The 14,828-nt window shown below is 35.7% G+C and overlaps 2 protein-coding genes across 2 annotated transcripts in view; both read right to left on the bottom strand.

The window, feature by feature from the left end:
• Positions 1–751: 751 nt before the first annotated feature.
• LOC139947152 (N-alpha-acetyltransferase 20-like) lies at positions 752–5,097 on the bottom strand. Its single transcript, XM_071945015.1, has 6 exons — positions 4,929–5,097; positions 4,512–4,536; positions 3,686–3,776; positions 3,261–3,396; positions 2,619–2,755; positions 752–2,056 (listed from the first exon to the last, which is right to left on the bottom strand). The coding sequence occupies exons 1-6, from the start codon at positions 4,979–4,981 to the stop codon at positions 1,971–1,973; spliced, it is 528 nt and encodes a 175-aa protein (XP_071801116.1). The 5' UTR covers positions 4,982–5,097; the 3' UTR covers positions 752–1,970.
• Positions 5,098–6,709: 1,612 nt separating this feature from the next.
• The window catches only part of LOC139947120 (uncharacterized), a 41,998-nt gene continuing 33,879 nt past the window's right edge, over positions 6,710–14,828 (bottom strand). Inside the window, exon 7 of the mRNA XM_071944971.1 lies at positions 6,710–14,380. Within this exon, the coding sequence (XP_071801072.1) occupies positions 14,194–14,380 (187 nt within the window). The 3' untranslated portion in view covers positions 6,710–14,193. The remainder of the gene's footprint in view (positions 14,381–14,828) is intronic.

Here is a 14,828-nt window from a genome sequence, read left to right as displayed (position 1 = left end):
ACTTTTTATTCATTTATAAACAATCAGGGCCAATAAAAATAAAAAAAATTCTCAAAAATACATTATCAAAATGTACCAAGAATAAATAAACTAAGCAAGGTCTAGAATGGTTTTCATCACATCTTTCTTTAATTTGCTGTGCTCAACCGTACAAAGTCTGTGTACAATTTTCTCTGATGCCACTTGGGGGGGGGGGGGGTATGGTCATTTCTCTTCTGGGAGATAAGAGCATTTCCTCTGCGATTTATTTCTAGTTTAATTTCTTCTTTAAACTCTCTTCTACTACACCTCTTCTTAAAGCCATTATACACTTTCGGTACAGAAAAAAAATAAAAAAATTCACAGATTTACAAATAATTTACAGGGTTTACAGAAGATAATGGTGAAATACTTATCTTGAAATATTATTCCATGAAATGCCTTACTTTTTGAGAAAACATTAAAACAATATCAATTCTCGATAGCGAGAATTATGGATTTATTTTAAACACATGTCATGACACTGCAAAACGTGCGGAAACAAGGGTGGGTTTTCCCGTTATTTTCTCCCGACTCTGATGACCGATTGAGCCTAAGTTTTCACAGTTTTTTTATTTTATATATAAGTTGTGGTACACGAAGTGTGAGCCTTGGACAATATTGTTTACCGAAAGTGTCCAATGGCTTTGAACTTCCTCAAGACATTTATTTTATAAGAAAGATAGACGGAAACAATTAATCAAACTTCAATAAAAGAAACCACATTAAATCATTTCATTGTTTTCAAGACCAGCTGTTTATGAGAAGAACACAGTGATTCCAGTGGATATATTATACAGACAGCCACAATAACTAGAGACTTCCTAAGCTGTGATTTTGTTAGCCTAAAAAACTTGAAGCATTTATAATTTGTAAAGCAGTTAAACAATAACCAATTTCGTTCTGCCAATAATCTAGTTTAATAATGAGTTTATTACAACTCAGGCAAAGGACTACTGCATGCATTATAGGCCGAATTTAATCAGAACAAATGTGACCATCATCAGAGATTCTCCAGATGCCATTTTACTACGAAATTCATCATCTAAAGTCAATCAGCCAGTCCGTACCATTTTTTATTTGCAAATAGCATTAACTAACACCACAAATTTAATTAACAATCCTATCCTGTCTTTTCCAACCCCATCCTCCGTCCCAAGAAAACAATTTACACTATTAAAGACAGTGGACACTATTGGCAATTGTCAAAGACCAGTCTTCTCACTTGGTGTATCTCAACATATGCATAAAACAACAAACCTGTGAAAATTTGAGTTCAATCGGTTGTAGAAGTTGCGAGATAATAATGAAAGAAAAAAAACACTTATCACACGAAGTTGTGTGCTTTCTGATGCTTGAATTCGAGACCTCAAGTTCTAAACTTGAGGTCTCAAAATCAAATTCATGGAAAATTACTTCTTTCTCGAAAACTACTTCACTTCAGAGGGAGCTGTTTCTCACAATGTTTTATACTATCAAGCTCTCCCCATTACTGGTAATAAAGAAAGGTTTTGTGATGATAATGATTTTGAGTAATTACCAATAGTGTCCACTGCCTTTAAGTAAAAATACTAACTAAACCAAGGTGAACCCATACTGTAATCTTTAAATATTATTTATTTATTTATTTATTTATTTATTATGATACAACATTGATTCAGTGGAAACCTTTTCTCTGGGCCCATTTTCATAGAGCTGCTTAAGCACAACAAAGTAGTTAAGCAAAACATAATTATGCTTACCAGAATAAGAGTACCAATCAAAATACAATCTCACATGTACAATCTGTGGCTGATATCCTGCTTAAGAAGCAAAATTTTTAAGCAGTATTTTTGGCTTCAAAGCAGCTCTATGAAAATTGCCCTAACCCTAACCCAAATCCAATGCTTATTTTGTGTAGAAAAAAAAAGAAAAAAAACCCAGTCAGTTACAGTATGAGTTCACCTTTAATGTCATTCTACGTCCTCTGGGTAGACAGGGTCCTTCAGTGGCACCACAGATTTCCTTTCTGTATCTCTGCTCAGGGCTTTACGCATATCTGCAGGGAATTGAAGGAAAGTTTGTTTTATCAGATAATAATAATAATAGTGGCTTCTAATATAGCGCACATGTCCGTCACTCAATGACGCTCCTGGCGCTGTAACATACAGTATTTCCTGCAAGATTTGGGACTACGTTTGAATTTATGAGACCTAACTCTGATAGCACCATGGAATGTTTTACAAGGTGCTGTGGGGCAATTTGCTGCCGATTCGACCAGAAACACTGGGGCGAACCCCTCCTCTTTTCGATAAGTGCACTGGGTTCTTTAATATTTGTATAGCACTCTAAAGTGGCACTGTTGCAATTGTAAGAATGTCAAAGAAAAGGTATCAGACATAATTTACTTTTTCCAATGTTTCCCTGTTCACATAGAATGTACAATTCCAAAACAAAACCACACACCATGTATTTTTGTTATTAATAATTTTTCCTGGCATTTTCCAGAAAATAACAGGGCTAAAAAAAAATCAACAAGATCAGCCATATCTAGACTTATGGTGATGATTATACATGAATGGTCTCTAAAATTAACCATTCTTTCCCCATTAACTACTTACCGAATGCATCTTCATCCGGATCTCCTGAGTAGTATTCTATGACTCTACGATACACTGTGTAGCCAAGATGCTTGTACATGTTGACTGCTACTTCATTAGAGACACGCACGAACAAGTCCACAAAGAAACAGGCTTTCCTGCGCAAGAAAACGAAAGGGTTTGTATGTCATCATGTTTTTGTTGAAAACCGTTCTTGTGGCTCAAAGCAGTAAAGCAGCATGAATATTATCGACCAAAGATGTGCAATACTTAAACAATTTATACAAACAAGACAAATGCCTTTAAGTGCCACTTTTGCTAGCTTTTTTAGCAATCAAAGTGTTTTGAGCTACCAGCCGGTCAAAGGTCATATTTTTGCTGCATAATTTGTTCAAGAGATTTGTGATGGGATCAAACCTTCAAGTACAGGGCCCGGTATACAGCTGCTTTTAACAGCAGAATCTTTTTCATTCCCATTTTTTGAAAAGCAAAAAATATGTTCCACCAGTCACAAACGGTGGGATATGGGTAAATTCTGGTAAGCAAATTGTTTACATGCTTACAATGTAACTACATTTTGTGCTTTAAGCAGCTTCAGTCAATGCAGCCTTGGAACTCCTTATTTCTACAATAATGCTGACAAAAGTGTCATAAGAAACTTACTTTTCAGAGACCTGTTCCAAGAAGTTCATCATCTTGGCAGCCAGGCCAAGACGTCGATACTCAGGGGCAACGGTTACTGCAGTAACGTGACCATGCCATGTCTCCTGTTGGACGGAGCCTTCAGATTTACCCATAACTAATATGGTGCACAGAAAAATAATATAAATAAAATCTTGAGGTTTATGGAGTATTTTAAGAAGAAATGACAGAATTACAATCAGGATTAAGCAAAGGTAAATGGAACATGGGGCTGAGCTGAGGCATCAGTGAGTAGTCCCTAAAGACGGTTTTAATCATCAGTGTTCAGTGATTATTATCAACCGGCCCTTCTCTTAAGCGGTCTTCGTAGTTGTGACCATGGCAACCAACATCCTTGAATACCTCAAAAGTTGAGATTTTCCACTATGTACAAGTGCAATACTTACTATATCCCATAATCTTTCCTGAGGCGGACTCGCATACTTGGAAATATTCTGGCCAATGTGCAAGGTACTGAAGATAGAATGCTGCACCATACTGAAATGATGTAGGCGTTAAGGATGAAAATGCAATTCCTTTTCAAAATAATTTCAAAAGGTAAGTTTTTAAAGCAAATAAAAGAGTCAGTTTCATATTTAATGTTCATTAGGCAGATAAAATGTAGGTACAATACATGTACATGTAGAACCATATAACAATAATGAGTAATGTTTACTGTTTTACTATTTTTTTTGTTCATTGAGAATAGACAAAATTGAGCTTGATTTTGAGCTTAGTTTTAAGTAAAATCGAGTTGTTACTCAGCGAGAACAGTGAGGTTCAGACTGCTATCATCTCCATAGAGACCACAGTGGAAGAAACTCACACATCTAGGTAGGAGTCAGGAGTAACGGAGTCACATGCTTCAATATAGACCCAGTTTACTGGGCGAGGGGGGGGGGCTGTATTCCTTTTTTCTCTCGAAATTTGTAATTAATGTTGGTACTAGCTAAATGTAGTAGTTGTCATTATCGGTCGCATAGTACGGTAGTAGTACGACCGATAATGACAAATATAAGGGTACAGCACCCAAGTAATTGGGTCTAGCTTACAATCAGGTTAGAGGACCCATAATCTCAACCATAGTTCTAGTTCCTCTATTGTTCTACGAATAGGAAGCCAGACGCCCAGAACTTGTGTTGTGAGACTGAGAAAAGATTAGTGTTACTGTTATCAGAACAAATAAAATTTATGAAAGCAAAGACCCTCAAACTTCCGGAGGCAAAAGGATACGGTTTCTGTCAGAGGATCCAGGTTACTGCAACAGAAGAATAATTAATTTATAAACACACACCATTTACAAAAACAACATTTATAACAATTTTGGTGATTTTTCAGTTCACCTCGAGTCGACTCGAGCTCAGTTTGTTGATATTTCAATAATTAACTATAACACTAACAGTACTTGTATTTCAATAATTAACAGTACTTGTGATGTTACTACAGTTTCGTCTTCCTTGGGTTCAAGAATGTATGTCCTTTTCAAAATATAGCTTCACAACGAAATAGACGCAATGAAAAACAGACTAAAGTAAAATCAAGGGTACCTGTATGTTGTCAGTGTGTAAAAAAGAAAGTGTAAATTCAATGACTTATAAAATTGTATTTGTTTTGTAAACAAAATCTTCCGATAATTATTATGCAACTTACACGCTGTTAAACCTGAAGAGGTCTTCACACGTGAACGGGCGGACTGTAGTCATTCTGTATACTCGATTCGCAGTAATTCACGCTGCCATTAACGAAAATTATCAGGTATTTCTCCTGCCTTTCTGTCACATTTGTATCGTTCGTTGTTCCTGTCTTGTGCTACGAAAAATCATGTGCGCAAACAGCGCCCTCTCCAGTCAGATTGGATGCAATTAGGCTAGTCTTGAAACAAGTCGTTTTCTTCAAAGTTTCCTTATTGTGATGAAAAAATTCACTAAATAATAGCCCAAGATTGTTTTTATAAATAAAATAACAACAGTTTGTATAGGTTGTTCCTAAAATGTTCTTTATGAAGGCATAGAAGTCATAGACTTAAAGCCATTCGACACTTTCGGTAAACAGTATTGTCCAAGGCCCACACTTCGTGTATCACAACTTATATATAAAATAACAAACCAGTGAAAATTTAGGCTCAATTGGTCATCGGAGTCGGGAGAAAATAACGGGAAAACCCACCCTTGTTTCCGCATGTTTCGCCAAGTCACGACATGTGTTTAAAATAAATCCGTAATTCTCGATATCGAGAATTGATATTGTTTTAGTGTTTTCTCAAAAAGTAAAGAATTTCATGGAATAATATTTCAAGAGAAGTCTTTCACCATTACCTTCTGTAAACCTGTAAATTGTTTGTAAATCTGTGAACTTTTATTGTTGTTTCTGTACCAAAAGTGTATAATGGCTTTAATCAGGATAGGACTTATCAGCTTGTGTGAGGTTAATTAGTTCTTTTGGGCAATTACTTGTTCCATGGAGGTAGAAATTGCTTATCGTTGGGGCGGCGATGACAATTTTGTAGGGTGGTGGACAGGGGAACTATGCCCCCAGGTCACCTTAGCTATGCCACCGAGTGCCAATAACTCTGATGAATTGGCAGGAATCCAGATTAGTGATGCTACTTATGGGGCTTACAAAAATACAGATGGTGGCTATGGTTAAATAATAGACAACTTGTAACTTGAAGAGAGCCTTCTAATGTCAAGACAATTTGTGGAGTTGGTAGGCTGATGTGGTCAAGTGATGTTGCAAAAAAATACAATTTAGCCATGGTTAAATAATAGACAACTTGTGACTTGAAGAGAGCCTTCTAATGTTAAGACATATTTGTGGAGTTGGTAGGCTGATGTGGTCAAGTGATGTTGCAAAACAGAGTTGATTTGGCGTTCAGGCTTTTGAGTTCGAGTTCAACCACCATAGAGCACTTCCTGGCATGGTCCAGTTCCTTCTAAAAAAGTTATTTCTCATCACAAAAAGGGGTATCTGCAACAAATTGTACAAGTTGATCTGGTTATCAACATGTGCACTAATTTTGGTTGCTGGTGGTGCATATTCCTCAGGAGTTAAGGGCCCAAGATCGTGCCAACTTTCAATGCACCTTTCACATATAGAAGTTGCACACTTTGTACACAATTCTTTATGAATCATTGTCATAAAACTGGGTCATGAGCCAAATTTTCTGAAGCTGCTAATCAGAAAATACTGCTGAGCAAACTTCTTTGTGGTGTACTTTGACTTGTTATTTTGGCTGGTTACCAATTTCCTTCCAAATCAGATTTTGTCTGGTTTATGGCGCATAAAGGCCCACACCAGGTATAAAAGAGGCTAATACATGTCTTTAATTTTCAAATTTCATTGGCAATTAATTTAGAAAAAAATTCTTTATGAAACAACAAACAAGACAAAGAATGAAATTAAAACAAAGGTCATTTCTGTAAATCACAATATTCACAATATTTTAATATTTTTTAATAGTACATTTTTTATACATGTATACATTATTTAAAACCATCTGGACTACAACAATCATAGGTTGTAAATTCTGAAAGGACAAAGATGGCTTCCCAACATCAATAAAATAACACTTGTCTCTTCCAAAATTAATAACTTTTATCAAAGTTGGGGCATAACTTTGCTACAGAATCTGAATGCTAAAACTCCAAGTATAATAACATAGAACAGTCTCCAAAAATTCTTGGTTAGATAATTGCTTCTCGGAAATATGTAATGAAAAACATTCTCCTTCCTTTGAAAGAACCTATGAGGTTTTTTTGTCATTCTCATAACTGTATTGCCAGATTGGGCCTAATTTCATAAAGCCACCCAAGCACAAAAAGATGATTACCAGAATAAGGTTACTTATTACAATACAAACCAAACTACAATGTCCCATGCACTATTTCTGGCTAGTAGTATCCAGCTCTTTTTATTTCCAAGTACAAAATTTGTAAGCAAAATTTTCTGTTTAATTAGCTCAATGTAATTGGACCCTGTTAATAATGAGAGCATTGGGCTAGGCATCAGGATAAATTCTGAAGTTCCGAACAATCGGGGTGTTCAGTTACCGCAGTGTTTGGACCCTTGGGAGTTGGGGGGTTAAAAATGCTGATAAACTGGATATCCAACAATCAAGGGGCAAACTAATGGAGTTAATAAATTGATTTGTGAAATTTCTCTATGAATCAACGTCATACTTGAACTACAATGATTAAACAAGTAACACTGTTGGGCCTGACCTGGCTATAGTAGACTTACAAGGGAAACCTTGAAATTATGCTCAGAGCTATGTAACAATGGACATTTAACTGATGTCTACTGGCATTTAGTGTTCCAAAGACCCCCTTGTTCTTTACTTATTCAAATATAAAGAATTCAAGGGGTTTTTTTTCAGTGAAAAATGTAACAGTTTACACTTACACAGTAACAGTGAGTATGTATTAGAAATGCTTAGGTTCAATGAACTTTTTAAATTATTTTTTAATGATTGGAAGTGAACTATAAAATAAAAACATGCTTGAAATTATTTGCATGTAAAATAACAACTTTGTGAAAGAACTTTAAAATCATAATTAAGATTCAACAGTCTTGGAGGGAAAACTTGACACAGAATAATGACCTATATTTAAGGTGACTGCCAAGACAGCATAATTGATTAATTAAAAAGTTTTGAACTTACACAGTGCCTGGCATGAACAACAACCAAACTGTAACACTAGTTAGGGGTGCATAAGTAAAACTAACAATTTATACACATTACAATTTGGTTCCCTAACATTCATTTTTCACTGACTCTCAAACAACTGAATACATTTGTAAATTAAGGGGGAGGGGCTTTTGAAATAATTTGCTTTAGACCAAGTAACCTGTGCCACGGATCACAAGCATGTTTACAAAAGAACCATAAAGCCTGGAATTCCTGCAGGCATGATTTGTACACAGTTCAATTGAGGATAACATCTCTTAAATTCTATGGAAATTGCACTTAAATGTTTGATATGCAGAAATGGTGTGCATTTCAAAAATTGTTCAGCAGTTAATTTTACCAAAAAACTCTTAATTTTACCCAATACTTATGATACAAAATGTAACACTTTTCATTTGATCACCGGGGAAGTATCTTTGCCTGCCAAGAAATCCCTGGAAAATACAAAGTCTTATTTTTGTTTTTTACCACAGTGATATGGTTCATAGAACAGCACTGAATCATAATTTTGTTATTTCAAAGATTTGTCATGACGTGTCATGATGTTTCCACATGAATAAAACCATCAATTCATAAATGTCCATTAGTCAACTCACTCTTCAAAGTAATCATAGTATAAACAGGCATGAAGTTGCAGTTTGTGTCAAAACTTGGGGGGGGGGGAGGAAAACGCCACTCACAAAACAATATTGCAGTGATTTAAAATTTTCATTGGCACAGCTGAAAACCCCAAAATGAGGAAATCAGCTGATCAGCTGTATCACAAACACTATATACAATTCAATTTATGTTTGCTATTTAAAGTTCATTTAAATACCTTTTGATTATCTAAATGAATTTGATTTCAGGAAAATAAAAGTGTTTAAATTGGGTTTTGTTTTCTGTTAATTTTTGTCTTCTTCTTGAATGAATGCAGTGTAGCCACACCATGAGTTTGACTATTTGTTAAAATAAATTTAGATCATCAACTAGATCTGACATTGTTAAAAAATAACTAGCATAAAACTATATAATATAGGGGTAAAACACTCGTAATTCTATAATTCTAATGACACCAATAGGAACCAGACTACTTGTCATTTTGAGCTTCAGTACGGATACACTGATTTGAACAAGATGGCTGCCCAACAGCCCCCTTGCATATGACGGCCGGGCTTAAACATTGCCCTCAATGGAAACACAAACATTGTGTGTGGCTGATCTTCCCAACCTAATGAGAGATATAAAGGGATGGCAAGCCTCAACATGATTCCGACTACGTGGCAGGTACACATGGTCATGTTTTCAATTGTTTATTCTCAGTGAGGAAGGCCTATGCAAGGGGGTCGATGTGATAAGCCAACATTCAAAAACCCAAACAATTCTTAGGTGGCATTGAAATGGTTGACAAGGAGATTTCGTATAAACACATGACTTCAAAGACTCGGATAAAAATAATTTCATCAGGCATACATGTACTTCAAAATTAAAAGAAAGGCACAATAAGTGATGAAGAATCGACGTGTGATTTACTAATAGTAAAAAAGTTATACAATATAATTACCTCGACAAACATAAATGTTACATAAGTAACTAAAATTGAAGATTCATAAAATTTTGTCAGAAAAAAACCTTGAAATAAAACAAAAATGAGACTACCAAACACCATTGGTACAGTTGACAAATATAATTCATACTCTTATCTAGACATTTTTATCATATTCCTTTCAAAAATATGCCCACCTAAAGGGTGTGGATTACTCTATTTTTTTTAATGCATTTTTGTAGACCAATTGCTTCAATTGGACATAAAAGGGAAGCAATGAGATCAACAGATAAACATATTGTTGTATACTCTTTCACTGTAATACCTCTGAATTAGATTTATAATTTTTGTTTTAATCCCCCAAAATGTTCTAAGATTTGTGCAAATATAAAATTTCTATTTTGTGGATTGAGGCCCACATGCTCTGCAGTAATTTTCTAATAATAAAAAACCCTCTATGTATGATTTGAAACTTCGCACTGTCAAGATACAATCTAGTAAGGTTTGAACAAAGAATAATTGACTGGAGTGGGACTTTAACCAACAACCTCCGGATTAACGTACCGGCGCTCACCCAACTGAGCTATCCAGCCCTTTGCTGGCAGTCTCCCTATTAGTCAACATCTTAATTCAGGGGTGCCAGTCAGATACAATCTAGTAAGGTATGTGATAACACTATTGACAGAAAATATCTCTCCGAGTTGTAGTGATTCTGATTCTGAAAAAAACCCTGTGGTATAACAACTTTATGTTTCAAGCATTCCTCATTCATTTGTGAAATAAAGCCCACATGCTCTGAAGTGATTTAAAAAAAATCAAATAAAATCCTTTTAAGTAGGATTTGAAACTTTGCACTGTCGAGATACAACCTTAGTAAGGTGTGTGGTATCACTATTGACATGATTGACAGGAAATCTCTCAACGAGTTGTAGTGATTTTAAAACGAGCCTGTGGTGTAACAACTCAATGTTTCAAGAATTCTTCAGGGGTGACCCTATTTACCACAAAGGGCTAAATCCTGTGACGAATTGTCACTTCTATGTGGGAGTATTGATTCCATAGTTTTCAAAGTGAGTCATGCATCGAAGCAGGCAAAGTGACATTTATTTCATTCTCAACTAATCTATTCTAGAAAACATTTTTCTTTTTTGGGGGGGGGGGGGGGTAAAGGCTGAGCGACTCTGACACTACTGTCAACTATCAAAGTTACCCAATTAAAACACAGAGCATACAATTTCATTTCACACAAAATTATCATCCTATTTTGGTTTTACCATTAAAAATTCTAATAAGTTTGTCGTGATTGCCATTTTCAAAAGAGGCAATCCTAAGTCATCTAAAAAACAGTGCATTTGGTCTGAACATTGTGAAAGAACTTTGATTTCAATGTTATAAAGACACTGGACACTATTGGTAATTGTCAAAGACTAGTCTTCACAGTTGGTGTATCTCAACATATGCATAAAATAACAACCCTGTGAAAATTTGAGCATAATCTGTCATCGAACTTGCGAGATAATAATGAAAGAAAAAAACAACACCCTTGTCACACGAAATTGTGCGCTTTCAGACGCTTGACCTTAGACCTCAATTCTAAATTTGAGGTCTCAAAATCAAATTCGTGGAAAATAACTTCTTTCTCGAAAACTACATTACTTCAGAGGGAGCCGTTTCTCACAATGTTTTTATACTATCAACCTCTCCCCATTACTCGTTACCAAGAAAGGTTTTATGCTAATAATTATTTTGAGCAATTACCAATAGTGTCCACTGCCTTCAAACTAAAGAGTTGAAAGAGTACTTATGATACGTGCCTAACTAAGAAGGGATATACATCTCATACAAATAAATCTTGACCTTTTTTGTCACTACCTATCCTCTATACCCTGCATTTAAAATCTGCTTCACTCCATTCTTTGATTGCTTTCATTAAAATCATTTCATCAAACACGCTGTACATTTGTTTAGGTGATAAAGATAATATAGAATTTTTAAATTTTTTATTTTAATTTGTACAGACGGGCAACACCAGCATTTTGGTTAATAAACCCAAGCATACTGTCTAAGGCTCACTACTTCTCAGTGAAATTAGTTCTAATGCACACTTCACCAGAGGAAAAAAATATATAAATATACATAATATATCACTCAAGTTGGGAATAAAATGTCAGTTGACTTTGTAATCTTACATTATTTACATTCCCTCTGGGGGGAAACAAAAAACAAACGTCCATAGGTGCACCACAAATTATTTATAAATAACGTATCTTTCATCTAATAATAGTATTTCAAACACAAAGCAAAAAAAGGGTACCATCTATTTCAGACATGACAACGACCCCTGCAAATCATATCTTAAGATTAAAATGAAATAACAAAACAAACAACAAAACAACCACCATTTAGACGTTAGTCGTCTTTCCCTCTTTTGCTGGATTTTGATATATATTTTTTTTCCCTTCAGTCTAAAACTGGTTCATTGTATTACACGGGTATCTGTATATAATCAGAAAGTTTAATCAGATGCTAAAAAATATATACATATTTTTCTAAATTAATTTCCAACCAAGCAGCTCTGTAATGATAAGACCCAATACTGATTCATTGTGTAGGACTGGGTGGTTAGACAATGTGAAACAAGAACAAGAAGAAAAAAGAAGAAGAAGAAAAAAAGACCCAACCACATAGGTTAGCTCCTTTTTAATCTTTAAATCTTGTCAAGGCAGTATCTCCTTAACTTGATAAGCCCCTTAACCCCTTTGGGCAATTTTTCATTGCTGCCATTTTTCAATTTGATACTTTATTTATCGTGTTGGTCACCAGTGACCAATATTACACAAGTTGAAAGGATTAAACTAATTGAGCCTTGAGTGTACTGGTCACTACATGTACATGCCAGAAAACGGCATGTACTGCTTAGAGAGTCCCCTGTCGTCCAAACAATCACAATGTCCAAACAGAAATAAAATTCTAATCCTGCCTGATCACTGATGAGTTAAATAGATGACACCGTTGGCACTGGCTATGAGGTCCAACTGCATAGCTTCATGGTAGCTATGTGGGACTGGCTCAAAGTGGTAATGAATGAACGAACGAACGAACGAACGAACGAACGAACGAACGAACAAACGAACCAACAAACGAACGACTGAACTAACGAGGAACGAACGAACGATTGATTGACCAATCTTCAACCCATTAGACTAGCAGTAGACACTATGTCACATCACCCTATAAGCAACCAACTGGTCATCTTGACATGCTCTCCTAAATGAAACTCATTAAAATGCTGTCAATAAAATTCAAAACAAAAAGAATAGAAATGCACTCTTTGGCAGAACTCAACAAGTTCCACATTTGGTTTTGCATTAACAGAGTGCAAATTACAGCCTGGTAACAATCATGATTTGGCAATCCAGTGCAGAGTTGCTGAAGACAATTTTATACAATTAACTTGCTAATTTTGTGCAGGATTTTTTTCAAAGAAATATTACAATGGAAATGAAATCTATGGAAGAAAAAAAACCTTGATAAACACTTCAAAAGATGTTTTGAATTGCTTTGCACTCGCCAATCCTGAGTTAGAGAATAAGATGATAAATATACACCGTTAACGTCAATCAAAAACTTACCTCTGCATTTATAGTTACGTAAAAAAGAAACTACCTTGTGAATGTCTATATTGCAAGTATAGGAAGCAGTTTGTCTACTGTCGTAAACCACCCAGAAACGGTCAGCCATGTTGCGAGTTAGATTTGGTCTGGTGCAATGACATGATTGGTCACTCAAATTAGATTTCCCAGACCAAAGACAGTGCTGTTACGTAGCGCCGTTCGGGCAATTGTTTTTGTAACGCTACCTTTAGATGGGCAAAAGCCTTGTACCATTGTGCCATACTCATTCAGTCAGAATTGTTTTCATCAAATCATATGTTGATAACCAATTAGCTTGTGCCGGAACCATGCTGCTACATGTATGTTATATAAAAAAAAATTCTCTAGTCTGGTGAATTAATATTGTATATGGTGGCTTGTGACTACGGAAGTCATTGTACCAGACATTATTTAAATCTAAAATGGCTTATTTCATGAAGCTGATGAGCACACAGATACACAGATCAAAGAAAATTGATGCCCTGCCAAAAGGCCATGATTACTTTTGATGTTTGTGATTGGTAACACGCTTCCGGCTTTTTTGATTTCAACTTATTTGCAATGCAATATTTGGTGCTTCACAGCTTTATGAAACTTCACCCGAACTAACCACTAGTCTTTGCTACTTCTAGTAATAGTGTATATTTAAGTAGCTTAGTTTTGTCTCAAGGCGTCTGGAACCCAATTCGTACACACTGCACATGAGTAGAAATTGATCTACCAGTCCATCCTTTATGACCTACAGCCTAAATCTGTGCATGTACAAAATAGAGTGTGTTGTGTAACTAATTATACTGATAGCGGGATTCCTCATATTTTGTTCCTATTGTTTACTCTCTTTTTTTTGGGGGGGGGGGGTGGGATAGGCGTAAACTTGAAGAGGGGAGATAAGTTTAAGGCTAGCATACATGTTGAATCCGTTGATGAATTATCTGATGGATTTCAACCATGCAATCTACAAAGATCTCATTCTCGAACCCAACCCAACCTCGACCCTTTCCACTTTTTCATCGCGTCCAGCATGCCCGGGCAACCTCTCACAACACCCCTTCACGATGGGTTCTTGAGTACTCTCTTCTGGCGAAAGTCATACACCTGCCGACACAGGAACACATTGGCTGGGCTGGCATCATCAGGGGGCAGGCGGTATGTCCTTGGGTAGTTGGCTGGATGTTCAGGCACACAGGGACGACCCGGAATGACGGCCTCCTTATGTCTCTGAAGCTTAGCCCGGTATCTATCAATCAGGAGGATCAGGAACAGGTAATTAGGGCGAATTAAATATAATGTGACCCACATCCACAAAATGAGCGCGAAGTTGCCAATAACCGTGTTGGTTATAGAATCAATATTATACTATTGCGTCAATGTTAAAGACAGGATTGTAAAGTAGAGGATTGATATTTAAATAAAAAAAAAGTTTTAATCTGAAAACATGTTCATTATAAGTTTCACACCAGTATCAATCCTCCAGAAAACTGTTTCTGTCTGAAATCAAGCTAGAGAAACTTTTACTTCTATAAAAATTGATATTTTTTTGAGCTAAAAAGACAGACAATGACCTTACACTTCAGCACTAAGTCAATATTGTTCATCGGTGTTGGGGCAAATCTGAATTATATAATTGATAATTGACACAACTGTATCTTGAATAAAGTATAACATTTTGTTTTTACAATAACACC

This window comes from Asterias amurensis, chromosome 1 (assembly GCF_032118995.1).
Source record: "Asterias amurensis chromosome 1, ASM3211899v1".
NCBI lineage: Eukaryota > Metazoa > Echinodermata > Asteroidea > Forcipulatida > Asteriidae > Asterias > Asterias amurensis.
This window is presented reverse-complemented; position numbering and strand designations above follow the sequence as displayed.

Bases quoted from the DNA above. Each gene is read 5' to 3' on its own strand.
- LOC139947152 (XM_071945015.1), bottom strand. From the start codon at position 4,981: ATGACTACAGTCCGCCCGTTCACGTGTGAAGACCTCTTCAGGTTTAAC. The intron at 2,756-3,260 runs GTAAGTTTCTTA...TTTCTTGCGCAG, and splicing joins TTGGAACAGGTCTCTGAAAA to GAAAGCCTGTTTCTTTGTGG. The intron at 2,057-2,618 runs GTAAGTAGTTAA...AATTCCCTGCAG, and splicing joins TCCGGATGAAGATGCATTCG to ATATGCGTAAAGCCCTGAGC.